Here is a 27,077-nt window from a genome sequence, read left to right as displayed (position 1 = left end):
TAAAAAAAAAAAAAAGTCATGAGGTCAAAATTCAGTAATCGTTTATTCAGATCATAATCGTCTTTTGTTATCTAATACTCCCCTTTTCTTATTGTTAACTTTCTTATCGTTAACGCCAACTTACCATTAAATTCAAAACGACAAAAAGTAGTCGCGAGGTCAGGATTCGAATAATATTCTCTATTTAAATCTTTAGTTGTCTTTTGTTATCTAATCGCGCTTTTTTATTGTTAACGTCAACTTATCATTAAAACCGAAACGACAAACAAAATCACGAGGTCAAGATTCGAATGATATTCTCTTATTTCAAATTTTTAGTTGTCTTTTGTTATCTAATCGCACTTTTTTCGCGGTTAATTTAACGTGGAAAAACAAAAAAGAACAAAAAAAAAAAAATTCCTCCAATTTCACAACCAACGGCTAGGATCATTTCTCCTTGAATCGGGTGGTAAATCTAGACAAGAGTACCACGTTACTTCCCGTAGGCCGCGTTGTACATGATTACTATTTATAGTAGTATATATACCCCTTAGCTTTTATTTTCACAAGTAAAATTTCAGTTTTTCATATATTGAGAGAATTTAGAAAAACACTGAATTTAGACAGTTTTTCACACTGGAGAATTCACCGATGAGTCTCTGATTAAGGTGAAAAAAAAAAAAAAACTGAGTCATTTTGCATGATCTGTTTATACATGTATATATACTCTATAAGTACCTGAATTTTGTTTTCGATGGAGATATAAACTGATTTTTTTTTCATTGAATTATATGAACTGTCGAGTTTTTAAGTTTAAACATGTCAAAAATGAACAGTTTTTTTTTTTTGATTTATTTTTTTAGTTGATGTATATGAACTGTCTGTCTATGGGAAACATCCTGTCTACCCCCACAAAGATTGTTGTTGTCGTCGTCTCATTTAAAAGTTTAAAAATGTCAGATATAAACATTTTTTTGCTGATATATTTTTTTTTAATTGAGTTATATGAACTGTCCGTCTATCGGAAACATCCTCTCTGCCCCACAAAGGTTGTTGTTGTCGTCGTCTCGTTTAAAAGTTAAAAGATGTCAGATATAAACATTTTTTTTGTTGATTTATTTTTTGATTAAGTTATATGAAGTGTCTGTCTATCGGAAACATCATCTCTAACCCTACAGAGGTCGTTGTTGTTGTTGTTGTTCTTGTCTCGTTTAAAAGTATAAAATGTCAAAAATGAACATCTTTTTGTTGAATAATTTTTTTAATTGAGTTATATGAAGTGTCTGTGTATGGGAAACAACCTCTCCACCCCCCTCCCCCAATAAAGTTAGGAGTAAAGTCTGCATGCATCCTACCGTCCTGAGGCCCCAAAAGTCCCCGGGCCCCACTTGTGAGACGACTCGGGTATGTTGTTGTTGAAAAGTTTAAAAATGTCAAAAATAAAAATTTCTTTGTTGATTTATCTATCAGAAACAGTCTCTCTATCCCACAAAGGTGTGGATAAGGTCTGCATAGATGCTACCCTCCTTGGACCCTACCTGTGGGATTACACTAGATATGTTGTTGTTGTTGTTGTTGTTATCGTCGTCGTCTCGTTTAAAAGTTAAAAAATGTCAAAAAAAAAAAAAAAACATTTCTTGTTGATTTATTTATTTTAGACCTACAACAAGTGAAAACGTTTTTGTGAATGATAGAGACGACTTTGAACTTAGCACGTCTACCTGAGAAGGAATGGATTTATTTATTTTTGACCTTCAACATTTTTGGTGCTCTGTTTGGTGTTTTCTCCGATAATTGAGTTTTCATGAGAATGCAACTTTTTTTTTTTTTTTTAATAATTTATCTCAGTTTTTATTTCTTCGTTTGATTAAGCCTAATCTGAATATTTTGTCTCTTTTTTGTTTTCTAATTATTTTATTTTCATTATTTTTGGCTTTGCTTTTGAAGTGGAAGATTTTAGCATTGGTAAAGCTCCGTAGCTGCTATTCAGTATTGAAGTTATTTGAAATACTTGGAAATGGTAAAGTTTTCGATTTGAATTATTTCAACATTTATTCTGTTTCACCAGCAGTTCTTTTAAATGTTGTAAGGCTGTTCTATGTATGTTTATCGTGTTCCGATCTGTGGTAAAATTGGCAGTAATTCTTGTTTTGATCTTTGTTCTCTTTTCAATCTGTACATGTGCTTTGATCTTTGTTCTTTTTCTTTTTGGTGTAAAATGAATGTTTTTCATGTTGAGGAAGTGTTATTGTTCATGCCTTGTACAATTAATTGAGAATCAGTTGTTCGAACCAAAAGTTAATTAGATACATTTCTCTTCTCTCACCCTTTAAAGTGACTATATGTATGCATGTTATATTTGGTAAACTAGAAATTAGTTGGTTCAATTATTAAACAGGGTATCTTTATCCTTTGTATCTAGTCACTTGTGTTTAGTTTTTCTTTTTTCTTTTGTCAATTAGGAGTTTTAGTTTTCAGGGATAGTTTTAAGTGCTACTGCAGGGTATATTTCCATTCAAGTTCTTGGGCAAGTCGGTCTAAAGTTTTGCGAACAATGCTCTAATGTTCAAGGTGATAAGATAAATTAGGAAAGATTACTAAATGAATACCTTATAAATCTTGATACACATGTATGTTAACGTATAGGAAAAGTGCAAACCAAATACAATTACATGCCCTTAACATGTTTAATTGTTCTGATGCTGGTTGAATATCCGACATTCCATTATTAGTATGCCATAATTGAAACCCCTATTTATTAACGAATGACATTTGTTTGTTAAACAATAGTAGCGATTCTTCTCGAGATAAGCTCTCGTGTTAATAATACAAAAATGAATATGTCAAATTTGTAATGTTGACAAATTCTAATAAATGATACCCACAGGTTTGCATCATAGAGATGTCTGTGCCTTTTTACCTTGAGCTTTCCCAGCTTTTCCTTCTTGAAATCCTACACCAATTGTCGTCGACTTGACAAACAGGCCATAATACGACTTGGTAACCTATTAATATATCAGGTTGCATTCCTGATCAGATTCTTTGAACTGGTCATTAGATAATTTCCATGGGCGCAACAGCTGAGAGTTATGTAGAGCTTTTAAACTATTTCTTTTAAGGAAAAACTGTCAAAATTTGCCTCTGTACTACAAAAATCTCAAGTTTAGTCTCTGTTATACTTTGGTCTATTCAAATCCCCACTGTTAGGAAAAATTACGTTCCTCCAGTTGGAATTAATTATTCTCTCTTTGCTGGTGGATACTTATCTTCCTCTTTATTAATTTTCCTTGTCTTCTTCATCAATAGGGATCCGGCCAACTCTTCCAAGCTAGGGCTATTCGTCAGTTAATTTCCTCTCCAAGCTTTCTTCTTAATGTCTGAAGAATGTGAATCATCACATGAAATTCAGTATGTGAGGAGATGTCGTTGCGCTGTATAAAATAGCTTTGACAATTCCTTCACCTTTCCCTAACAGACAGGGGCCTTTTCTATACTGAACCAACGTCTCCTTGCATACCGAATTTCACATGATGATTCACTTTCTTTAGACATTAAGAAGAAAGGGAAAGGAACTTATTGATGATGAACCTAAACTCGGAAGAGTTGGCCGCAACCCTAATTGATGAAGATAATAAGGGGGAATTAATAAAGGGGGAAAGAAGTGTCCACGTTGGCAGATTCATCAGCAAAATGTGAACGAAAAATTCCAGTGGAAGAAGCTAACTTGTAAAATAATTGATGTAACTGTTAATTATTTTTATTTTTGGTTCTTTTAGTTTAACTCTGGCGTTTATACATATGTTAAGGATCTTGATCTCATTAGAGAAAGTTGAAATAGTCATTTATATCATTCTAAGTAGTTATAGAGCTTCTATGCTAAATGCTACTTACTTGCATATGAAGTCTTATATTATTTCTTAAGGTTGCTCATCAATATGGCATAGTTGAAAGCACCATGTTGATGGAGGGGAGGCATATGTTATTAAATTATTAATATCCAATTACTTGCTAAGGTAGTGATTGTGATTGATGAGGTCCTCAGTAACTTTAGCTTATGCACATCGTGATTACTTGCTAAGGTAGTGATTGATGAGGTCCTCAGTAACTTTAGCTTACGCACATCGTGATTGCTCTGCCGTCAATAACTTTATTGTATGTGTAAACAGGGAAGTATATAGTAGACATTCTCTCTTGACTGTGTTTGGTGAAGAGTTCTGGCCCTCCAGGCACTTTTGTTTGTATTATACTCCAGTATTAGCTCCCTCATAGGACACCTAGATTTTAATATTTTATGCATAAAAATGTCCTTTTCGCAAGCATCCGTATCTCCATTTTCAATTGCAGTAGAAAACCTTTTCAAAATAAAATCAAACATTTCTGCCTTTATTGCCTTCTCCAAGAAAGGCTTTTTGGTGCAACTCGAATAGCCTTAATCATTGTCTTAAACTCTTGTTTCCTTCTATTCTGATACATGTCTCCAATGTATCATTTCTCTGAGCAAATATTGTTAGCTTTGAAGGGCTATCTTGTTAGTTGGTAGCACCACATACATTCTAGTTAGAACCCACCCCCCACCCCCACCCCAAGCAAACCAAGCAGCCTGTTTAAGTTGCTATTATTGACTCTTCCTCAAGTATCACAAGTCCAGCTGTTATTCGGTCTGAACCTGATCTTGCTACATTGAGATTTTCCCCCTCATAGCACAGACAAAAGTTAATAAAATAAACTCATGTATATCAATTAGGCCTTCATGCAATCTGAACATTATCCGCTAAAACGAGAAACTTCGAGGATTTGCACCAAGTATCATTTCCTCATAATTTTTCCTAAAGTTGGTCATTTGCCTTTCTAACATTGCTTCATATTCATTCCCTTCACTCAGATGTTGAGAACAAGGAGAATAGAGCTCCTTTTACTATTACTACCTGAATAATTTCTTTTCCACTCTCTGACAACTGTTATATGATCTTTCCAGTCTTTCCAGAATAAGGGCCCTTGGGTGCTAAAAGACATTGGTGCTCTAACTGATGGAGAGAGGGGTGGCGGGACTTCCTTGCGGATGGAACAGAAGCGTGCTCATCAATTTTTTATGGATCCTTCAGTAGGGGAGTTATTCTCCAATAAGAAACAAGTTGTGCAGTCTGTCAGTGATACACCAATTTCAACACCTGCAAGTGCGAACTTGTCCTACTGGAGTAACACAGCCAATTTTCAATCTGCCCCAGTTCCTTCTAGTGATCGTTCACGTGCACCTGAGCCTCTAGGGTCATTCAGTTTTGGCAATGAAAATGTGAAAAGTGAAAACAGCCGTTTCATTAATCTTCTTCAAAATAATTCAACTGTTGGCTTAGCTATGTCTCATGTCTGCGAAGATCCTCTTTATCTGAATGCTGGAACTAGAGGAGCTAGAGTCAATCTAGCAGATGAACGTATAAGTGATTATTCTTTTCTTTCGCGCAACTCTTCAGACACCGGAGAAGATAGCATAAATGCTACATCTCTAGGACTGACATGTAGAGCTGGAATTGGAAACGTTATTTCGATGGGGCACGACTTTGCAAAGGAAAAACAAACCGCCAGTCTTATAGACCATACAAATTACAAGGGGAATGATAATTTCATGCTAATGGGTCATCTGTACAGCAGGGGTGAACACAATCTGTATCTTATGGATCAATCATTAGACACAGGAAACGGCTATTATAAGACAGTGAATCAGCCATACAAGGAAAATGGCAATTTCCCTTCTTACAGGAAAGCTAATGAAGACTTAATGCCTGTGGGTGTGACCGGTAATAAGGATATTGGTGTTGCCTCTAGGATCCCAACTCTTGAGGAAGTGGTACCAGCTGTTATATCAGCTGGTACTTGCAGCAAAGAAAATTCAAGCTTCATATCAATGAATAAGTTTGAAAACAGCAACATATCTTTTGGAGGGTTTCAGCATAAGCCTGAGGGAAATAATACACCTAGTTCTGGCAAGGTCATCAGCAGCTATGACTTGGTGATAAGTGAACCCTCTCGTGAAGCTTCAGAATCTCTGACAGACAAAAGTACAGTGGAGCATTCTGTGGATCAAATTGAGACTGTTGCTCCAAGGTCTACTGTCGGAACAGAAAACACGTCCAAGCAGAAGGTGCAGAAGACACCTAAGAGTTCGCGGAACAATTTCCCATCCAATGTTAGAAGTTTAATGGCAACTGGTATACTTGATGGAGTGCCCGTGAAGTATGTCTCGTGGTCAAGGGAGGTAAGTTTTGATTCTCGAATACTTCCTTGAGGTTTAGATGTTTTTGTTCTGAGTATGTTTTACATGGATGCATGCAGAAAACTGTTAGAGGAGTTATTAAAGGGACTTATTACCTGTGTGGCTGCAATGACTGCAAGCTGTCCAAGGCAAGATTTTCTTTTACTGTTCTGTTATAGGTTCTCGGATGTATTATCCAAGACTATTCCTCAATATTTCATGTCTAAAGGGGCATTAATGTGTGTATGCAGAGTCTAAGTGGTTTTGAATTTGAGAGTCATGCTGCTTGCAAGACCAGACACCCTAACAATCATATTTACTTCGAGAATGGGAAGACAATTTTTTCCGTGGTGCAGGAGTTGAAGAATACTCCTCAGGAAATGCTCTTTGAAGCAATTCAAAATATCACTGGTTCTCCAATCAACCAGAAAAATTTCGAGACCTGGAAAGGTGAATACTTTGTTTCGCCATTAATGCCCTTATAGTCACAATCTTTTGTTACTTCTTTGTTCCTTCTATTCTGAGGTGGACAAATGGATTCGTGCGTGATGAATGTGTGACAAAGGTATCACAGGTTTGTCATTTAGTATGAAAGTATGCAGTTATTTCGTCCATTAGTCAGACCCATTTAACCGACGAAATTTGTGTTGACTTTCACTCATCAACCCATTTTGCCACCTCCATTAATATTGTATCCTAACACACTCATTTCTTCATTTGTGTTCAGCGTCCTTCCAAGCTGCCAGTCGTGAACTTCAGCGTATCTACACAGAAGATGAAGTGGCAAAACCATCTTGATCTGCTGATTCTTGTGCTCCTGGTTTTTCTAGAGGTTCCTGATGGAGCAACTGTGCTCTAATTTTGAAACTGCGAACCCTTTCCCATTTTATAGATTACCCCGGCATATGGTGTTTTGTTATATTGGATTTTTAATGGATGTGACCGCTAAACATGCTACTACTATTTAAGCTCTTCTTTTAGAAAAGTTTGGATTTTGGTTTTAAATATTCTTTCTGAAGTTCTTGATTTTTGTGTTATTAATTGTTTTGGCTATATGAGTTGAGACTTTAGTTGTTGATAGCGTAGTACGGGGCAAGTTATTTTCTGTTTGATAATAACATCTGAAAACATTCAGTGGAATGAATTAATTCCTAGATACTAATTTTAGAGGTGTTTTTCACCAAGTTGTCAAAATATGAGCAGTAGTAACTGGATAAGCTATACATTTATGGGTGTTTGTGGTTGAAAAGATGGATCAGATCTTAGAAGTAGCTCAACCATTTTCACCCAAGGGTGTCGGTTAATGGTCCATAATGTAGGTGCAAATCCTGGAGATTGCGGAAACAAATAATAATAGACGATTTCTTCCCATTGGCCTAAACATTAGTGAGGCAAGTTAGTTGATACATGTGTGGCAAAAGATATCAGATGGAATGGTTGAGTTCCACACAAACTCACACAAACTATCAGGAATAGTTGAGGTGCACACAAATTATCATGACACCACCGCTATTTCTTCTTCTTCGTCTTCTTCTTTTTTTTTTTATTTTTTTTTTATTTTTTTATTTTTTTGTTAAAGTAGCTCAATTAATTTTCGTATAATTTGCTAACTAGTCAAGGCCTCATGGGTAGATGCTTTGTTTGTAAAAAGTGGATTTATCACGGGTAGATGCTTTGTTTGTAAAAAGTGGATTTAGACTAAAATTAAGCTAGACTAGAAGTTAAGATAGCTATAAAGGATTAATAAAAGTAATGTGAGTAAAATTTACGATATACTCTTAATTCTTTTTTTGCTTTTAGTGAGGTACTAAAGTTGATATATAGGTATAAATTTCTTTGGAGTCATCATATTAACATTAGTCAAAAAGAGATATCCCAGAGTCACTTTACAAACTTTAAACTTATAACTTTGATTTTAAGCGTTAATATAACTTGACATTCATGCATAAGGGTAGAAGATTAGCAGGTGAAAGATTGATGTGCTTCACTTTACAAACTTTAAACTTATAACTTTGATTTTAAGCGTTAATATAACTTGACATTCATGCATAAGGGTAGAAGATTAGCAGGTGAAAGATTGATGTGCTTACTTGAGGGTAGTTTAATCTGAAAGGAGCCTCCCTCTTTTTTTTTTTTTTTTTTTTTGGTTGAAAAACGCGAAACTCTCATTGGACCATTCTTTTTTATAAATTAGTTTTGGAAATACAATGGTAAGATTTAATCAAGAAAATGCATTGCCCCCCCCCCCCCCCCCCCCCCGCCCCGAAGGTGAATTGCATATACTACAACATTGTTTAAGTTTCCAATTAGAAAATTATAGAGTTATAGCCAGTTTCTTGAATGCTTTCATGTATATTGAGGTTCTTACTCCCTCCGTTCACTTTTACTTGTCCACTTTTGTTTTTGAACGCCTCTTAAGAATTAATAAATGAAGTATATATTCTACCATAATACTCATATTAATTGGTGTATAATCTCATTGAACTTGGAGAATGATTTGAAAATGAGTAATTAATATTAAGGGTAAAACCAGAAAAAAGGTTTATCTTTTCTTGATATGTTAAAGTAGACAAGTAAATGAAAATTTATATTTAATATAGTGGACAAATAAAAGTGAACGCAAGGAGTAATTCCAAGTATTAAACATGCTTCGCATGTCTTTTTATGAGCACTCCCAGCAAAAAAAAAAAAAAAACTTTTTTTTTTCCACATGATGTTCGATATCTGTTTTGAGGTCCCAACTATTTCAGATTTATGCCGCGGTCATTAAAGGGAAAAACATTCTCTCCCATGATTTTGTAAATTCTAAGGAAAAAGGAGGTCTTAAAGTCTGACTATCTATATTCTAAATAGAACCCGAGAAAGCATACCATAGTCATATCTTCGTAAGCATTCAAAACTGCTACTCATTGGCAGAGCAGAGCCAATGAAGGCCAAGGGGGTTCGGATCTATTCGGCGAAAAATTACACTGTATATAGGGCGATTCGCAGGAATGCTCTTATTTTGGGGTAGTCTTTAATTTTTGCCATAAATTGGTGGTCTTTAATTTTTGCCCTTCGTTAGAAGCCCTTGGTTTCGGGTTCGAATCCCCGCTCAGTAAAAAATTAACAAAAAATTACAACTCTGCCTTAAGCCAAAATTTTTTGCCTTGAAGACAACCAACATTGTCTAAGTCACGAGGTGATTCAATATGATTGAGCTGAGGTTGAAGCAGCTAGTCTGATAATCACCCTTACCTAAAGCCAGTGATTGGAGCATCTGGATTTGCCTCCCTTGGGATTAACTCTGATTCACGACCTTCACTTATCATGTTTGAGGCCGAGTCAATCATCGAAGCAATATCGAGTGGCTTTATATTCTTGATCGCTAACTGGATCCTGAAAAGCCAAAAGAACATTATGATTGATGCTGAAAGCAAGACAATATCCTACCAATTTTGAAAAAAAAAATCTAGATTAAAACTCTACCTTAGGGCAGAGTAAGGTAGAGTTTTCTAAGGCATAGTTTGCCTGCAAAACTCTACCTTAAGGCATAGTTTATGGGCAAACTCTTGCCCCATCAGGCATAATTTGCCTGCAAACTCGGCCTTATGAAATTCTTTTTTTTTTTTATTTTTTTATTATTTTTGTTTACTGAGCTGGGTTCGAACCCAAAATAGGCGAAGGGCAAAAATTAAAGACCACCCCAGAAGAAGGGCAATCCGTGCAAAAAAAAAGCTATATACAATATTAAAATTATTTTTTATGTATATATAGTTGATGTTGAACTCTCGTCTTTTTCGTGTATTTATTTCCTTATATTTTTGAAACCCCTTATTAAAAATCTTAACTACGCCACTGCTCATCAGCAGTGAAAAGGTGTTTGTGTGTGTGTGTATATATATATATATATATATATATATATATATATATATATATATATATTCTGAGCTGCCGAATTCGAAATTCTACTATTTTGCACGTAACCTAGGATCTTTCCCTACCTTTATTCATGGGCTAACTTGGTACAACTATACTTTTGCATGCTAAATACTAAATAGTTATACAATCTTTTTGAATTAAGTACATCGTTATATATATATATATGTTTAATCTTTTTGAATTAAGTACATCGTTATATATATATATATATATATAGACACACACACATATGAGTTGTGTAAAGTAAACCCCACACACAATATTCTAAAATATTCTAAATCTCTTTTGTTTTAAGGCATCAAAGTTCATTATGCTTGTCTACTTATATTCTGGAATTTTTTCCTCCGTCTATATTTGATTACATTGCTTTCTACATCAGTAAGGATAAACTAGTCTTCACTTTCATGTTTGTGAAATCATGACTATTCAATTACATATTCAGTGGTACTTAAGGGTTCTAGTCGTACATACATCTCGTCTGGATGTACCAAAAAAAAAAAAAAAAAAAAAAAAAACACTATAATGGATCATACAATTTACAACCTATGTATCTCCTCGGTCAATATCCTTGGAGCTATTCCCAGTGAAATAGAATATGAACCTGGAGAACATTAACACTGTTGTTGCAACATTTCTTTCATAAAGTATTAGATATGACCAAAAAAAAAAAAACCTATATAAATCACTTGCTCAAATAAGCGCTCTCTGAGAATATTAACGGCATAACGAGCAATCAAACAATCATGTTCTATCTCACCAAATGGTTGACCAACTGAACGGGATCGACCCTTGGTGAACTACCTAGAGAATTTCCACCGTCATTCGAGAAGGATAGATATGTTTTGTTGGAAAGCTTATTTTGAAAATTGTATGCTAAAATAAAATTAAAAAAAATCAATCATACCGACTCAACAAGATTTTCTTTCTTGAGTCATTAACTATTAATTTACATTTTGTAAATTCAAATATGAATTATGTACAAACTCTTTTTTTTAATACGATCGTTCTTTATTTGCTCCTCCTATAAATAAATCGTAAGCTATGGAAAATAGTTTTCCTTTTAAAAATAAATGAAAAAAAGAAACAATCCGGCCACAGTCATATAAAGGGCTTGAAACCCTTCTTAGAAACAAAAGTTGCTCAATCAAATTAATGGCATAAAGTCGATTTTTAATAAGAGACTATGTTCCCGTTTTTCTTTCATATGGTGTAGTAACATAAAACTTTTAACATCATATAGTAATATTATTGTTATTTATATTAGTAAGAGTTAATTCAAGTTAATAATATGTAAGCCATGTATTTGTAATGCAATCCATTGGATGTTGTTGCATACATTTTTATTTATTAATATGAAGCTACGGATAGTTTAATACTAAATTCTAAAATATTTTACTATAAAAAATAGGCAATCTTCCTTTCTTTATTTTTGAATAAAGATTTTTTTTTACTTTCTATGTTTTTTTTTTTCAAATTTTAATGTTGTCTAGCATAAAATAAAATTATAAAATTCACTATCAATTAAAAATTAATGTCTTAAATTTTTGAGAGCGTAAAGCAAAGACTTTGTTAACCCCCTTGAGCCGCCCCTCCTTAGAAAATAAAGATCAACCGAACATGAGTGTACATAACTCGTTTTCTTTTTAAATTATAACCAGTCCATATACATATCTACCCACAGTAACTAAATGAAATGCCAATTCCTCCGACTATATGATCTTTCCAAGTCACTACTTTGTGCATGTTTCTTTCGACAAGCTAATTAAAGAGAAATAAAATATTTAATTTGTTATTTCCCTGTATACTATACTTCTACTGTTCTACATTATGATTATTCATTCTTAACCTAACTTCTACTAGTACTTTAACAATTATAAATAAAAAAATAAAAATAAAAAAAAAAAAGTACGCATATTTCACAATTTAGAACATATTTAATATTCTCTAACAACATGCATTCATATAAACCATAACATAAAATATTTAGCATAATATTTTCTAAAACTGTATAATTCTATAGTCCATAAAATTCTCAATAAAGTTATAAGATCAATAATAATATCACACTGTATTGGATATTTTAGTTTGACTTTATTGAGAAACAAATTAAAGCAATTAAAAGTAATCACACAGATCCCTTGTCATAAAAAAACACAAAAAAATGACAAATCATTTCAAAAGGCAAAAGAAAATGGAGGGAGAAAATCATGGTACAAATGGGTAACAAATAGTCTTATATCTGTGATTTTTACAAGTTAATTTGTAGTTCAATATGTTGATTTCTTCCATTATTGTGAGAGACTATTGGTAATCAATTTGTGGATCTATTCATCATTATAAATTAAGAAAAAAGGAGGAGGTTATGTGATTTTTGACTTAGCTTGGACCCCTATCGTGTCTATTATGAGCAAAAGTGTACAAAAGAAGGGACATAAGACGTCAACCTTTAGACGTTCCTTTGATCATGTCCACTATTTTCATTGAGTCCGTCCCTAAAATAACGTTGTTGATGTTATAAATAAAAAAAAAATAAAAAACCGTTCTTTTTAAGTGCACAATTTAATCGTGTCACATAAATTGAGATAGAGTAGCATTCTATTCATGTGATCGAAATAGGTCCTACTGTCCCAAATTCATGGATAACTTGTTTCTTCTTTGTCATTCCAAGTTAGTTTATAATTATGCGCGTTATTTGCATACAACATGCAATTGGTGAACCTAACTAAAGAAAGGCGAAAAAAAAGGCATTCTCTGTTGAGAAAATTACTTGATCAAATATTAACCAAAATCCAGCCTCCAGTAGTGCTCGACTTATTTTCCAAAAAAAAAAAAAAAAGATACATTAGGAGATCAGAAAGAAAATAAAAAAGGGAAATAATAAAGATAATAAAAATTAAACTCATACATCAGATATCGTTGGTCGATATCACTAAATTATAATTAAGTCTTAATTAGTTTTCTTAAGCAGACTCCTCTCTAATTAAGGCGTGATTTGAAGATTTAATGTCAGCTAATTCTTTATCAATTGATTCAACATGTTCAGTTGTGCTCAATATTTTTGAGGATTTTTTGTCATCCTTGCTTGTACCCCATATTACTAGGTATAATCCAATAACAATGATAGCAGCTCCCAACACCCTACATTAAAAAGCAGCACAAAATTAAATTAGAAAATTTCATTTTGTAAAATTCAACAAAAAAAAAAAAAAAAAAAAACGACGGCCAACTTTGTCTTTATATAACAAAAAAAGAAATCGTTAATTACATCTAACGATTGATTAATGATGAATTATTAAAAAAATTCCATTAGTACTTACAATTTAACTATGAACTAACTACGAATTTTCCAGCTATTTTTTTTTTAGTAACTCTACTTGAAATAAGACCTCACAAATGAATCTTAAACAATCCTCCATCACCAGCGCAAAGAGTTTGAGTTTGATGTATTGATGTTTTAATTTAGTTTTTGGACATAATCAAGTTACTTCTGAGGTCTTATTTTAAGTAACTAATCTACTTTTACATGTTTTTTTTTTTTTTTTTGGAACTGGGAATAAAAGCTTAATACCTATCTTTCAATGAGCAACAATAACCATGTTAACTGGCCCTTTCTCTTATCTGATAGCTTAACCATCCCAGAATTAACAATGCATCCATAAAAATTTTATGAATCTCTCTCGGCTAAAAATTGGTGAGGGAAATCGATAGTCTCGTGTGAAAAATCGGTCATAACCCTTGTGGGTCTCTCACATGTTAAATGATACTAAAATATTTTACGGCCAGTGTACATAATTTAAATTAGTTAACAACGCAAAAAAGGGGATAATAACCATTTAAATACCTTCCCAAGTTGAGCTGTTCAGATAAAATAAATGAACCCAAAATGGCAACAATAACCATGTTGAGAGGATTAAAAGCAGTGACAAAAACTGGTCCTTTGGCCTCCATTATTAATCCAGAAACATAATAGCCAATCCCAGAATTAACAATTCCCTGCATCCATAAAAATTTTCATGCATAAAATAAGTTGTAGTAGATAATTACTGATATAACAATAATAATATAGTACGAGTTTAAGTTTTATATATCATCAGTGTAAAAGATTTTCTTTTACATAATCAAGTTACCAAAGAATATTTACACGTATCCCTGAGGCGGATGCAAAATTTTAAACTTGTGTGTTCTAAATAGATTATTTAATATACATATTAGCCGCCAGCACAAAAAAGTAGTAGGCATATGTATACTGTATGAGGCTGTGATGTTTTTGGCCGAGCGGCCATGTGCTAACTTCCTGTTTTTTTTAAATAAAATAAAATAAATAAATATAGGATTTGAGCTACAGTTTTTGAGTTTTGCCAAACCCACTAGGATATCCATCCCTGACGAAAGCCTTCTTAAAATATAAATTTTATAATCTTGAAAACAAAATAAGTTATTGACTACAACAAGTAAGAGTTAGCATGATCAAATAAAAATCTCTTACACTAACAGTAGAGTAAAATATTAGTATGAAGAATGAATTAAGAAATTTTTTTAAACATGTCAAGGACAATCCTGCTGGATATGTCTTCAACGTGATTGCCTGTTAATATATAGAAATATTATTATACTGAGAAAAAAACCAAAAATAAAATTGAATTATTCATTTTATTTGACGTAATGATATTTGACTGGACACATAATTAAATATGTTATATTTGATATTTCATGTGTATCAGAATCTATTAATGATAATAGAAGAAAACCTCAGGATAGTATCCTGAAATTTTCACTCGGTAATTATTTCTCAAGACAGAACTATGACCAGTAAAATACTATTTCTAACATACTACCTGAAGGTTATAAAACCAGGCCCAACAGAAACAACCAGCACCAATGAAGAGAGCACCTTTAACAGGATTGAGCTAGGTGGGAGAAGCAACATGAGTAATAACACTAGGAACATGATGTTTGGTCCATGGCAATCTAATTGTTCGTCCTCTAACAAGGCTCATTATTGTTGCACCTCCAAGTGTTACTATTGTCCCCACTATTTTTGCTTGGCTAGGTAGTTTCCATATATTCACATTCTCAAGCCTACATTATGTTCAAGTTATAACCTATTATTCCACATTAATTAACTTGTACACACTGATAATGTAATAATATATTTACGCCGCCAATAATTATATACGTTAAGTGACTTGATAATATTTAAAAAAAAAAATTAACACTATCACTTCATAAAATTAAACTTCATCCCATATCATTGGAAATGACTTGATCCACTAACCTACATCTACACTTTCTCTTTTTTTAAAATATTTTCTTTTTTGGTGCTTCTATGGCAGTTATGAACTAATGATTGCTCTTGGGATTTACATTTGTCTTGACTAGAGTCCATGTTTTTGTGTAAATTTTTGGGTAAACTTATTTTTTATATATAACAAAGTTATGTGTTTTATTTTTCAAGTTATTATTTTATTTTATTTTTGCTATGTTATTGCAGGTCAATTCAACTTGAAAGTGTAAATAAATTTGTGCGCAGAACTTAAAACGCATTATTATCTTTAATATCTAGTGTAGCCAAATTTTTTGTTTTGATCTATCAATGGGAGTTAAGTGCACGTAATAAACTAATTAGTTGCAAAAAAATGGCCTATTTTACCTTCACATCCAGGCTAACAAAAAAGTGATGGCTGGAAGAACGTTGCACGTTGCTGTTGTAAAAGTAGCAGTGGTATATTTCATCCCTGCGTAATATAAATTCTGGTAGGCCTGCAAAGAATAATTTAGTTTTAAAACATCATTAGATAAATATATATTAAATTAAATGTATTATAAACAAATGTATATTGGCAATATATATCAAGAATATTTAATCGAACAAGCCTAGCAACATAATCTTCCAGAAAATGGATAGAGTCATTTTTGGCCTTATTTTCCTGTATGTTAAATAAAACAACCAGAGATATGACATTAGTTTCTAACCAAATACTTCATCTAAATAAAATAATGCCTCAATGCTCAAAGTAAGTGGTGAAGTCAGGAAAATCGCCAAGTCTATTTAAGATTTAATATATACGAAAAAAAGTAATGTTTGAATTTGTGTTGAAAAATATCCTTTGCTAAAGGTACGCAACTACACCGCCCCTGCTCAAAAGGCACAGTAATATCTAAATTATGGATTCGTCATTGGTTTGTGTTATGAGCATGTGTGTGTGTATATATATGTGTGAATAAAACAAGTATTGAATAGAATTATACACACACACATATATATTTGGAAACCCAGATCTTTCAACTCAGAGCCACTGATGAAGTCAAAAAAATTCACTAAAGTGTATTCATGATCTAATATATACGTATACGCCATAATATTTGACCTATATATGCATACGGTATAATTTTTCGATGAAGCGTGCAGAGGCGGATTCAGAATTTTAAATGGATGGGTTCATCAACCTTTAAAATTCTTAGCACTAAATTCCCTATTCTTATAAATTATGGATCATAATCAAATATTTGTAAAAATTTTGTTGTTTTACACATATATTTATTTTCCATGTCAAAAATCCTGAGGTGAGTTGAACTCATAGCATAGAGCTACATCCACAATGGAAGGGTGTTCAATCAATCACACCTTTTGCTAAAGTTACATAGCTCCGCCCTGCTCAAAATCCGATTTTGCAACTCAAATTCAGTGGCAAATAAAGGCAGAAAAATTATTAAGGGTATTCAAGATTTAATTAATATATATGTAAAAGATAAAAGATAATTTTCTAGCGAAGGGTGTTTCACTGATTACCCTTTGCTCACCCCTTGCTCAATACGCATCGTAATATTAAAATTCTGAATTCGTTGCTGATTTGTGTTTGTGACTAAGTGTGAGGAAAAAGTTAGGAGTGGTTACTAAGTTAAAGGTCACCTTTCTAGGAGAGCAGCAAAAGGAGCAAATACAACAACAGCAAAGACATTTCTGTAAACAGCAAAAGTGTAATGACTTATTCCATCATTCAATGCAGTTTTAGCTATAATTGCTGCGCCTGCATATCCAAATTGCAAGAGAATTACAGCCAAATATGGCTTTGCTCTCTTCAAAACCTTCAATAATCATTCCTTAGTATTTGATGACATGATTTAAATAAAACTGAAAATTGATGAACAAATGCTTAGAATATTGTTTTAGTTGCTTTGCATAATTTATATAACAAACTTCCCTCTTGAGTGGTATATATAGGGGACAAAAGTTTAAGTGATTTAAGCACGTCTGCATGTCATCAATTTAATTATCTACGGATTCCACTATCTTTTATTATAATAAAATAATGGGAGTGTTCAGTTAAACACTTCTTCATCAAGCTAAACAACTTTTGACGAAGAGGTTGTTGAAAATAGTAAACCTAAATGTTTAAATGTCTAGGTTCATAATTTGGTATATCCATATGATTATTAGGAAATCTAGGTGCATGATTTGATGATTTTAATGTGGTCAAGTTCATAGTATGTGTGTGAATAGTAGTTTTATGTCTAGAATCATTCTTTAGCACTTATATAAATCCCCTGTAATGTTATTATGTAAGATTGAAGGCTTTCTAATGATATGAAGTGAGTTCAATATGTCTTTCTCCCTCTTCCATCCTCCTTGTGTCCTATGATAGTATCAAAGGTCTGCCTTAATATTTTCAACAAGTGGTATTAGAGCATTGGTTCGATCCCGGAGGGTGTAAAGATGAAAACTTTGGCAATCTCCATTGGAGATATGTCTCTAGGCTTGAGAGGACGGCTATTTGCAAAAGAAGAGTGAATTCTCCAGATTTGTGAAGAGAAGAACATCTCATCGAGAAAATGTAAGTCTTGAAGGACATTACAAGATAGGAACAGAAGACAACAAAAGTATTTGTGTTTGCTATAACCTAAACTTAGAGAATGAATTGGCTATAGTTGTGAAGGTGTACACAAAGAGCAGCTGTTGAAAACAAAGCTAAAATCATCAACATTAATTGAAGAAAAGACATTTACGTTTAAGAAGTGATGTTGACAATAGTAAACTTAAATGTTTAAATATCTAGGTTCATAAGTTTGGTGTTATCCATATGACTATTAGTAAATCTAAATGCACCGATTTAATAATTTTAATGTGGACAGGTTCATATTATGTGTGTATGTACAATATTGTATAACAATGTAAAAGTGTGTATAAACACCTCTTATATATTATTATATAAGGTTAATATATACATTGTCTTCAGTAGATGTATAATGTTGTATATGATGTGTATAAACACTGTTGCAAAAAAAGTTAGCTATGTGGATATAAATTAAAAATATAGGTACGTGGATGTAATTTTCTATGGTGAATTGTATATTATTAAAATTATCCCAAAAAAGAGTATTGTATATTATTGAAATTATCCCAAAAAAGAGTGTCACATGAATATATGCGAAAACAGTAGCAATTATAATGTTTAGATTCCTGCTTTTACTTGATCAATTGGCAATTTTCACTTGTGCGTGTAGGTGTGACTCTAAGTACAATCAATTTTTTTGACCAAGAAAACAATGTAAGGAAGAACAAAACCAAAAAAAACAGGTGGCAGTTTTCAACATAAGATACGATGAATTATAGGTGCTGACTAGTGACAAGGCGATAGTACCTTTAATCATTACGTACATTGCACTAAACAAAACATGTTCATTTGATTGGACATGCAGATAATGAGATTAGATTCTTTAGAATATTAGAAATAGCAAATCAGAATAATGATTTGTGAGGTTTATCATATGCATCATAAACAAAAATATTATTAAAATCATAGCCAGTGAAGTGTACTTATTGGAGGTTTAAAAGATTGGGTAAATAATCAAGTTGACTGTTTGTAGGTGTATTATATGTGAAAAGTGCGTAATTATTACCACTATGATTTTGAAGTTTGTTCGTTTGGATAAAATAGGAAACTAAAGCTGAAGATTGTTTGTTTGGATAAAATAGGAAACTAAAGCTGAAGATTAACTTTACCTTCTCCATTAAAATTTATTAATAGCTAAAAATGGTATAATTAGGCATTTCGAAGTATTTGTTGAAAAGACCTTTTGGTACTTCTCTGAAGAGATTTAATTTAGACCTGAAATTGAAAAAAAAAAAAAACCATTTTTTCTGAATGATGATTTGTTCTTTAAAATGAAACGGATGTGATTTTCACATGTTATTCATGGGTTGAAAATAATATCCCAATAACGTATCATGCATAAAGTGTTTAATTTCTTCTTAGTCATTCGAAGTTAGTTCATTATTAATTATTATGCGCATTATTTGCAATAATAAAAAAGGGCATTATTTTTTCTATAAAGAGAATGATGATAATTTGATAATTTTGCTCCTAAATCAAGTAAGGCAAAAAAAGCAAGCATTCTTTGTTGGGAAAATTATTTTATATTCAATATTAACCAAAATCCACTAATAGTGCTCGACTTGTTTTTCCCAAAAAAGAAAAAGAAAAAAAAGAAATACATTAGAAAATTAGGAAAAGGAAAAACAGGAATAAGCATAATAAAATTAAACTGAAATGCGAAATATCATCCGATCGATACCACAAAATTGTAAGTCTTGATATTTTTTATATTATATTATATTATATCCTCTCCAGTTACTGCATGATTTGAAGATTTTATCTCAGCTAATTCCTCATCAACTGGTTCAACATCTTCAGTGGTGCTCAATATTTTTGAGGATTTTTCGTCGTCCTTGCTTGTACCCCATATTACTAGGTATAATCCAATAACAATGACAGCAGCTCCCACAATCCTACATTCAAACCAGCAAAATATTAAATTAGGAACCTTCATTTTGTACCCCTTGATTCATTATAAAAGCATTATTAAATTAGCGACAAACTATTTTTATCTTTTGCTCTCTAAGCAAAATATTTGTTGTACTATTTAATAATGGATTAACCATCTCTCAAAAAAATAAGTTTATTGTCTCCGAACAAAATCATACGATACATTTTTTTAAAGTTTATCTTGAAATAAAACTTAAATGAATATTAAGAAATCTTCCATTATATGATGATGTTTGAGTAGGCACTATGTTGAGATTTAAAAATATGTATAAAATGAAGTTTTGCAAGATAATTGCATAGAAAATTTATTGTAGTTATAGATGAGTTCAAGTTTAAGGCAATGATGTTGTAAAAAGTTTACAGAATAAGATCACATATTAAGTAATTATAGGTAAATCTCTTGATAAATATAGATTGCTAATTTAATCTGATAAGAAAAGTAGTAATTTAACATGTCAAATAAATTAGGAGTATTGTTTCCATTTATATATTTAAAAATAATTTAACTTTAAAATTCAAATTTACCCTTAATGAAATGATCTATAATAATACAAATATCTAAAGTTTATTTTAATCTTAAATTCCAAAAAAAAAATCCATTATTTCTTAAGTGCGCATTTTATTCTACCAAATAAAATGAAACGGATGTGATGGTACATTATTCATGGGATCGAAATAATATATATATATATATATATATATATATATATATAATAAAAAAGGGCATTATTCAGCCGACTATAAAAAGAATGATGCTGAATTGATTGTACATGTTCCTAAATCAAGTAGGGCAAAAAAGCAAGCATTCTTTGTTGGGAAAATTATTTGATATTCAATGTTAACCAAAATCCACTAATAGTGCTCGAATTGTTTTTTCCGGAAAAAAAAAAAGGAAAAGAAAAAAAGAAGTTGTTACATTAGAAAATTAGGAAAAATAAAAACAGGAATAAAGATAATGAAATTAAACTGAAATGCGAAACATCATCCGATCGATACCACAAAATTGTAAGTCTTAATTTTTTTTATCATTTCCTCTTAAACAGATTCCTCTCCAGTTATGCATGATTCGAAGATTTTATCTCAGCTAATGCTTTGTCAACTAATTCAACATCTTCAGTGGTGCTCAATATTTTTGAGGATTTTACATCGTCCTTGCTTGTACCCCATATTACTAGATATAATCCAATAACAATGACAACAGCTCCCACAACCCTACATTCAAACTAGCAAAAAAATTAAATTAAGAAACTTCATTTTGTACTCCTCAAGTCAATATACAAACATAATTAAATTAGCAATCAACTATTTTTGTCGCTAAATAGCAAAAAGATGTCGTTAATCCCGATGAATTGTGAAAAAAATTATATTTTCTTGGGTTCTTTAGCACTCGACAAATTTTATAGTTAATTCCTTCCATAATTGAAATAAAACTTAACAAATGAATATTAAAAAATCTTCCATCAATAATGCAAAGAGTTTAAGTTCGATATGTTAACGATTTAGAAATATGTACACAATCAAGTCATTTGAAAGATAACTACATGTAAATATTTGTTCATAAATAGCTGAGTTCAAGTTTAATGCGATGACATTGTAAAAAATGTTTACACAATAAGGGCACTTATTAAGCTAATATAGATAAATCTCTTGATAAATATATATTGCTAATTTAATCTGAGTAGTAATAATATAGTAACTTACTTTCACAGGTTAAAATTAACTATTACTAAAAACTTTTCCACTATCAATACATATAACTTAAATCCAAAAGATAAGTATAAATGATTGAGAGGTCCACAATTATAAGTGAACTACTAACCTGAAAACTACATTGATCATGCAAAAATTATTTAATTATCAGTATGTATATACCTCATATCTTTTGAAATAAACCATCATAAAATGATCAATCTCCAAGGTTTTAGATCTATTGTGATAAAAAAAAATTAAAAAAAAAAAAAAAGAGAAGTAAAAGAGGGAAATAAGCATTATGGAATACCTTGCCAAGTTGAGTTGCTCAGGTTAAATGAATGAACCCAAAATGGCAACAATAACCATGTTGAGAGGATTAAAAGCAGTGACAAAAACTGGTCCTTTGACATTCATTATTAATCCCAAAACATAATAGCCAATACCAGAATTAACAATTCCCTGCATCCATAATGATATCTATGCATAAATTAAGCTGTTGGAGAATAACTAATGAAGATAGACAACAACATAACACAATACAAGCTTTAAATTATATACGGAGTCATTATAAGGAACTAATAAGTCTCTTTAAAACATATGTGTTGATCTTGAAAATAAGACAATTAGCTACCTGCTATAACGGGTAAAAGTAACATGATAAATTAAAAATTCTTTACACTGACGATATATAGAGCGTAATTTAACTTCAGACCGTATTCGCAAAATTGAATTAAGTTGTAGTAGAGTAATTAATGACTGGTATGTAACAACAACAATGATATATATACTACGAGTTTAAGTTATATACTCGTGTAAACCTCTTTAAAATGTGAGCATTGTAATCTCAAAAATGAGACAAGCTACTGGCTACCACGGTTAATTAAAATTTTCTTATACTAACATTGTATATAACTTAAAAACTTGTACAAGTTTTAAGTGCTATGCACCATCGATGTAGAAATATATTTTACACTTATCAGGTCATTCAAAGATTATCTACAGATAAATCTCTTTAAATATAAAATTTATAATCTTGGAAATAAAATAAGTTACCAACTACAATATGTAAAATTGACATGATATAATAAAAACTTACACAAAAGATGTATAATTAGATTTATATATAACTTAAACTCAAATAGTATTATTAAATATGGATTTAGGATTTTTTAGACTTACAAGGTAAACGGATGCAACGAATTTACTACTGCCCCAATGAAGAGACCAAATTGCAGAATTGCCTCTTTGGACCACAAGTGTAAGTGCAGTGCCTTGTAGAGCCCCAGCCACGCATATTAAACATGTCAAGGACAAACCTGCTGGGTATTTCTTCAATGTAATTGCCTGTTAATATAAATAGAGCAAATAAAAATATTATTATACTGAAAAAAGTCGACAATAAAAATCAATGACCTATTTCATTTTATATAGCTACATTTAACTGGACACTAAATTAAATATATTATAATGCATGTGTATCCTATTCTATTAATGATAATGGAAGAAGATTTTATTAATGTAATTGTTCATAAGTAAGTTCACAGAGAAACCATCAAATAAAAGGAGTGTTAGATCAGTGGAATAGCGTTATATCTTGGAACATCCCAAAATAAAAAGAGTGTTAGATAAATTGGAAAAAATATATCAAAAGGTTAATAATTAGAATAGATTTAACTTAACATTCAATATATTTTAACACAATTATTATAAATTACTTACCTTATTTTCCAATTTACTAAATTATTTATTATTGACAGTTACTTGTAGTCATCTCTTAAGCAATCGATTGTGTCAAAATGTTTTACAATTGCCAACATATATAACTGAAAACTAGTTATTACAAAAACAAATGCACTGTTTGAGAAAAGGATAGAAACAACGTCCACTAGCCTCTTTTCGGCCCATGCCTTTGAAAAGTAGTCATTGTCATGGTGTTTTGAGTCTCACATATGTACCGCCGTGATAACATCCTGAAGTTTGAAGTTTCACTTGTGAAATTTGAAACTCCATTACCACAACTATCTTTCAGTTACAAGAGCTAAAAAGTGGCTATTTATGCAAAGGTGTATACCTGAAGGTTATAAAAGCAGGCCCAAGAGAAGCAACCAGCAGCAATGAAGAGAGCACCTTTGACTGGATTGAGCTCAGCGGGAGAAACAACATTAGTACTAGTAACATGATGCTTGGTCCATGGCAATCCAATTGTTGGTCCTCCAACAAGGCTCATTATTGTAGCACCTCCAAGTGTTACTATTGTTCCCACTATTTTAGCTTGGCTTGGTACTTTCCATATGTTCACATTCTCAAGCCTACAAATAAGTTCAAATCATCACCCATTAATAATTTGGCTTTTGTCATTTCTGGCCCGTCGGCCCAAATTAATCACGGGAGCTAGCCAAAATATATGATATGTATACATCGATTATGACTATTATATGTATTATAACACGTATATTTTATATATTTGTACTTAATGTACAAGACATAAACATTTGCCGGCTATTATTGTTTTGAACGATCCAAAAAGATAGGAATTAACTTATATCAATTGTCAGTACTGTAATGAAAGTTTATGTTGTAGTTAATACAATTTAACCTACTATGGAAAGTTATTTATATTTCCATTGTTTCAATTTTATGTGGCGGTGTTTGACTAGACGATGAACTTAAGAAAGAAAGAAAGAAAGAAAGAAAGAAAAAAAAAATTGAAAATTATGGAATCTTTTAAATGTGTATATTCACTTAAATGCTAATGGATTTTTATTTATTTAATATCAATGTAATTCAATACTACTATTGAAGGTTAGTTGTCTTAATTTCCAAGTTATTAGTTCTACTTATTATGAATCGTTACTTGGGATTATCAGGGTGATGTTAGCTTGAAGAGAGGGGGTTTAATTGAACCTCTTTGTTAAAAAAATATACTATGCTACTAAGGAAAAAAATTTATTTTTATCCGCTTATATATAAGTTATTGCCTCGCCTAGAAATTTGGAATTTTTTGAAATGGAAAAAGGGAGTCATCAATTACTTTACAGGTGCAAATAGGCGTGATATTTTTAATGCCTTATAAGTATTTTTTATTACGTTACTGATAATTATACTTTAAGTGATAAATTATTTGATAACATAAAATAGCTTCTACACTATACTTCATAAAATTAAAATGTACCCCATATCATTGGAAATGACCTGATTCAGTAACCTACATATACATTTTTCTTCTTCTTTTTTAATTGACAAAGACAATGGATCCTAAACCATGGCCTACATCTTATAGTAGTACTTTTTGTCTCACTAATGCATTAATCATTGTATCTTAGGATTTACATTTGTCTTGACTCAGTGAACTTATTCTTTATATATAACAAAGTTATGTGTTCTATTTTTTATGTAACTAGACTTAATTTAATTTATTATAAGCAGATACTATGCGTTATCGTAGTTTAACTTAATATGATAATGTAAATAAATTTGTACATTACCAGAGCACAGAACTTAAATTCATTACATATGTCAAGCTTAGCCAATTTTTCTTTTTGTTTTGATCCATATTAATGGGAGTAAGTGCACGTTATAAACTAATTAGTTGCAAAAACACCCTAGTTTACCTTAGTATCCAGGCTAACAAAAAAGTGATGGCTGGAAGAACATTACACATTGCTGTTGCAAAAGTAGCAGTGGTATATTTCATCCCTGCATAATATAAATTCTGGTCTAAAACAGGCCTGCAAAAAATAATTTAGTTTGAAAAATCATTAGATCAATATAGTAAATAAAATGAAGAAAAAAAATCATGTATAGATCAGGAATATTTACTCCAATAAGCCCAGCAGCATAATCTTCCAGAAAATGGATAGAGTCATTTTTGGCCTTATTTTCCTGTAAGTTATAACCACCAAAGATGGGATTAATTAGTTTCAAACCGAATACTCCATCTTAAAAATAATCAGATTTCAATGGTCAAACTAGTGGTTAGAAAGATCGTTAACGATATTCAAAATTTAAGATATATGGATTAATAGTAATATTTAACTTATATACACAATTTAATTTTTCCACGAAGGATGTGACCAACTGATCACCCTTCACTTATGGTTAAGGGTACTAGCTCTGTTGTTAAAACGCACCGTAATATCTAAGTTTCTATTTGTTTGTCATTGTGTCTTCAAGGACAGAAGTAGAAGTCAAGTTAGATGCGAGTTCGGCTAAATACGGTAACTTTTGTTTGAACAAATAGTGTATTTGTATTAGGAAATTCATTAAATATATACATATATTAAACTTAAAATCCAGTTAACACTTCAAATCGTTGTCCTAAAATTCAAAACTCATAAAGTTGAAATCCTGGCTCCGCCACTATGTGTCAATATGTGTAAATAAATCAATTATTAAATAGAGTTAGATATACGTTTCAAAACTCAAATTTTCAGGTCGAAACCAGTGGCAAAGCCAAGAAAATCTTTAAGGATATTCAAGATTTAAAAAATATATACATATAAAAATTATTTTCCTGCAAATTAAAGATGTTCAATTGATCATCCTTCACGAAGGGTTTGTAGCTCTGCCCCTGCTCAAAACGCACATATTTAAATTTTTGAATTCGTCACTGATCTACATTGGGATGGGGTGTTGTCGGGGGGGGGGGGGGGGGGGAAGCGAGGTACTAAATTTTAAAAAAAAAAAAAAATCCCTCTCCCACCCCATCAGGAGGATCAATAGTGTTCCCACTTATTCTTCAGCGTGACTCAAACTTCTAAATTAAATTAAGATGATCACCTTTCTAGTAGAGCAGCAAAAGGAGCAAATATAACAGCAGCAAAGACATTTCTGTAGACAGCAAAGGTATAGTGGCTCATCCCATTATTCAATGCAGTTTTAGCTATTATGGCTGATCCTGCATATCCAAATTGCAAGAAAATTACAGCCAAATATGGATTTGCACTCTTCATAAACTTCAATAAACATTCCTTTTTATTTGTTGACATTATTCTAGTAATAAAACTATATATGATTGATTGATGAATCAATGCTTAGTATATTGTTTTAGTTACTTTGTGTTATTAACAAACTTCTCACATGAGTGGTATATATAGGGGACAACAAAATTCAAGTGATTTAAGCACGTCTCCATATATCCAGGGGCGGCTCAAGGCCAAAGCCTCTATAAGGCAATGGATTTGGCCCCCAAATTTTTGGGGCCCCATTTTTATTACTTCGTCTGTCCCAGTTTATCTGATACTTTTCGCTTTTGGAGAGTCAAACTTCTTAATTTTGATTGTATGTTTGAACATAGAATTTTTAAAATTTTCAATATAAAATTTGCATATTTGGGAACAACGTAAAAAACACTATAAGTCACCATAATTAATAACTTAAATTATTTAGAAGATATATGAAAAAATTACGGTCAA

At 31.6% G+C, this 27,077-nt stretch overlaps 2 protein-coding genes and 1 pseudogene across 3 annotated transcripts; 1 reads left to right on the top strand and 2 right to left on the bottom strand.

Annotated features, from left to right (window-relative positions):
- Nucleotides 1-1,493: 1,493 nt before the first annotated feature.
- Nucleotides 1,494-7,179, top strand: LOC132060951 (uncharacterized). The gene is made up of 5 exons (XM_059453843.1): nucleotides 1,494-1,999; nucleotides 4,955-6,229; nucleotides 6,307-6,375; nucleotides 6,478-6,676; nucleotides 6,954-7,179. The coding sequence occupies exons 1-5, from the start codon at nucleotides 1,997-1,999 to the stop codon at nucleotides 7,022-7,024; spliced, it is 1,617 nt and encodes a 538-aa protein (XP_059309826.1). The 5' UTR covers nucleotides 1,494-1,996; the 3' UTR covers nucleotides 7,025-7,179.
- A 5,746-nt stretch (nucleotides 7,180-12,925) lies between these two features.
- On the bottom strand, nucleotides 12,926-19,975 carry LOC132061580 (WAT1-related protein At2g39510-like; annotated as a pseudogene).
- LOC132060169 (WAT1-related protein At2g39510-like) lies at nucleotides 19,550-26,738 on the bottom strand. 2 transcript variants are annotated; one of them, XM_059453071.1, is made up of 7 exons: nucleotides 26,443-26,738; nucleotides 25,483-25,545; nucleotides 25,275-25,391; nucleotides 23,735-23,972; nucleotides 22,843-23,007; nucleotides 21,971-22,122; nucleotides 19,550-19,934 (listed from the first exon to the last, which is right to left on the bottom strand). In XM_059453071.1, exons 1-6 carry the CDS (start codon nucleotides 26,649-26,651, stop codon nucleotides 21,994-21,996), a joined length of 921 nt encoding a protein of 306 aa, XP_059309054.1. In that variant the 5' UTR covers nucleotides 26,652-26,738; the 3' UTR covers nucleotides 19,550-19,934; nucleotides 21,971-21,993. The 2 variants fall into 2 exon arrangements, with proteins under 2 accessions (XP_059309054.1, XP_059309055.1); XM_059453072.1 differs by lacking the exon at nucleotides 19,550-19,934 and adding an exon at nucleotides 20,902-21,183.
- Between the last annotated feature and the right edge of the window lie 339 nt (nucleotides 26,739-27,077).

This window comes from Lycium ferocissimum, chromosome 6 (genome assembly GCF_029784015.1).
Source record: "Lycium ferocissimum isolate CSIRO_LF1 chromosome 6, AGI_CSIRO_Lferr_CH_V1, whole genome shotgun sequence".
NCBI classification, from domain to species: Eukaryota; Viridiplantae; Streptophyta; class Magnoliopsida; order Solanales; family Solanaceae; genus Lycium; species Lycium ferocissimum.
The sequence above is the reverse complement of the archived record's forward strand: the minus strand, read 5'-3'. Positions and strand labels throughout refer to the sequence as shown.

Bases quoted from the DNA above. Each gene is read 5' to 3' on its own strand.
- LOC132060951 (XM_059453843.1), top strand. The intron at 6,230-6,306 runs GTAAGTTTTGAT...GGATGCATGCAG, and splicing joins ATGTCTCGTGGTCAAGGGAG to AAAACTGTTAGAGGAGTTAT. The intron at 6,677-6,953 runs GTGAATACTTTG...ATTTGTGTTCAG, and splicing joins AAATTTCGAGACCTGGAAAG to CGTCCTTCCAAGCTGCCAGT.
- LOC132060169 (XM_059453071.1), bottom strand. From the start codon at position 26,651: ATGTCAACAAATAAAAAGGAATGTTTATTGAAGTTTATGAAGAGTGCA. The intron at 23,973-25,274 runs GTAAACTAGGGT...ACTTATTTGTAG, and splicing joins TTGTTAGCCTGGATACTAAG to GCTTGAGAATGTGAACATAT. The intron at 23,008-23,734 runs GTATACACCTTT...TTATATTAACAG, and splicing joins CCTGCTTTTATAACCTTCAG to GCAATTACATTGAAGAAATA.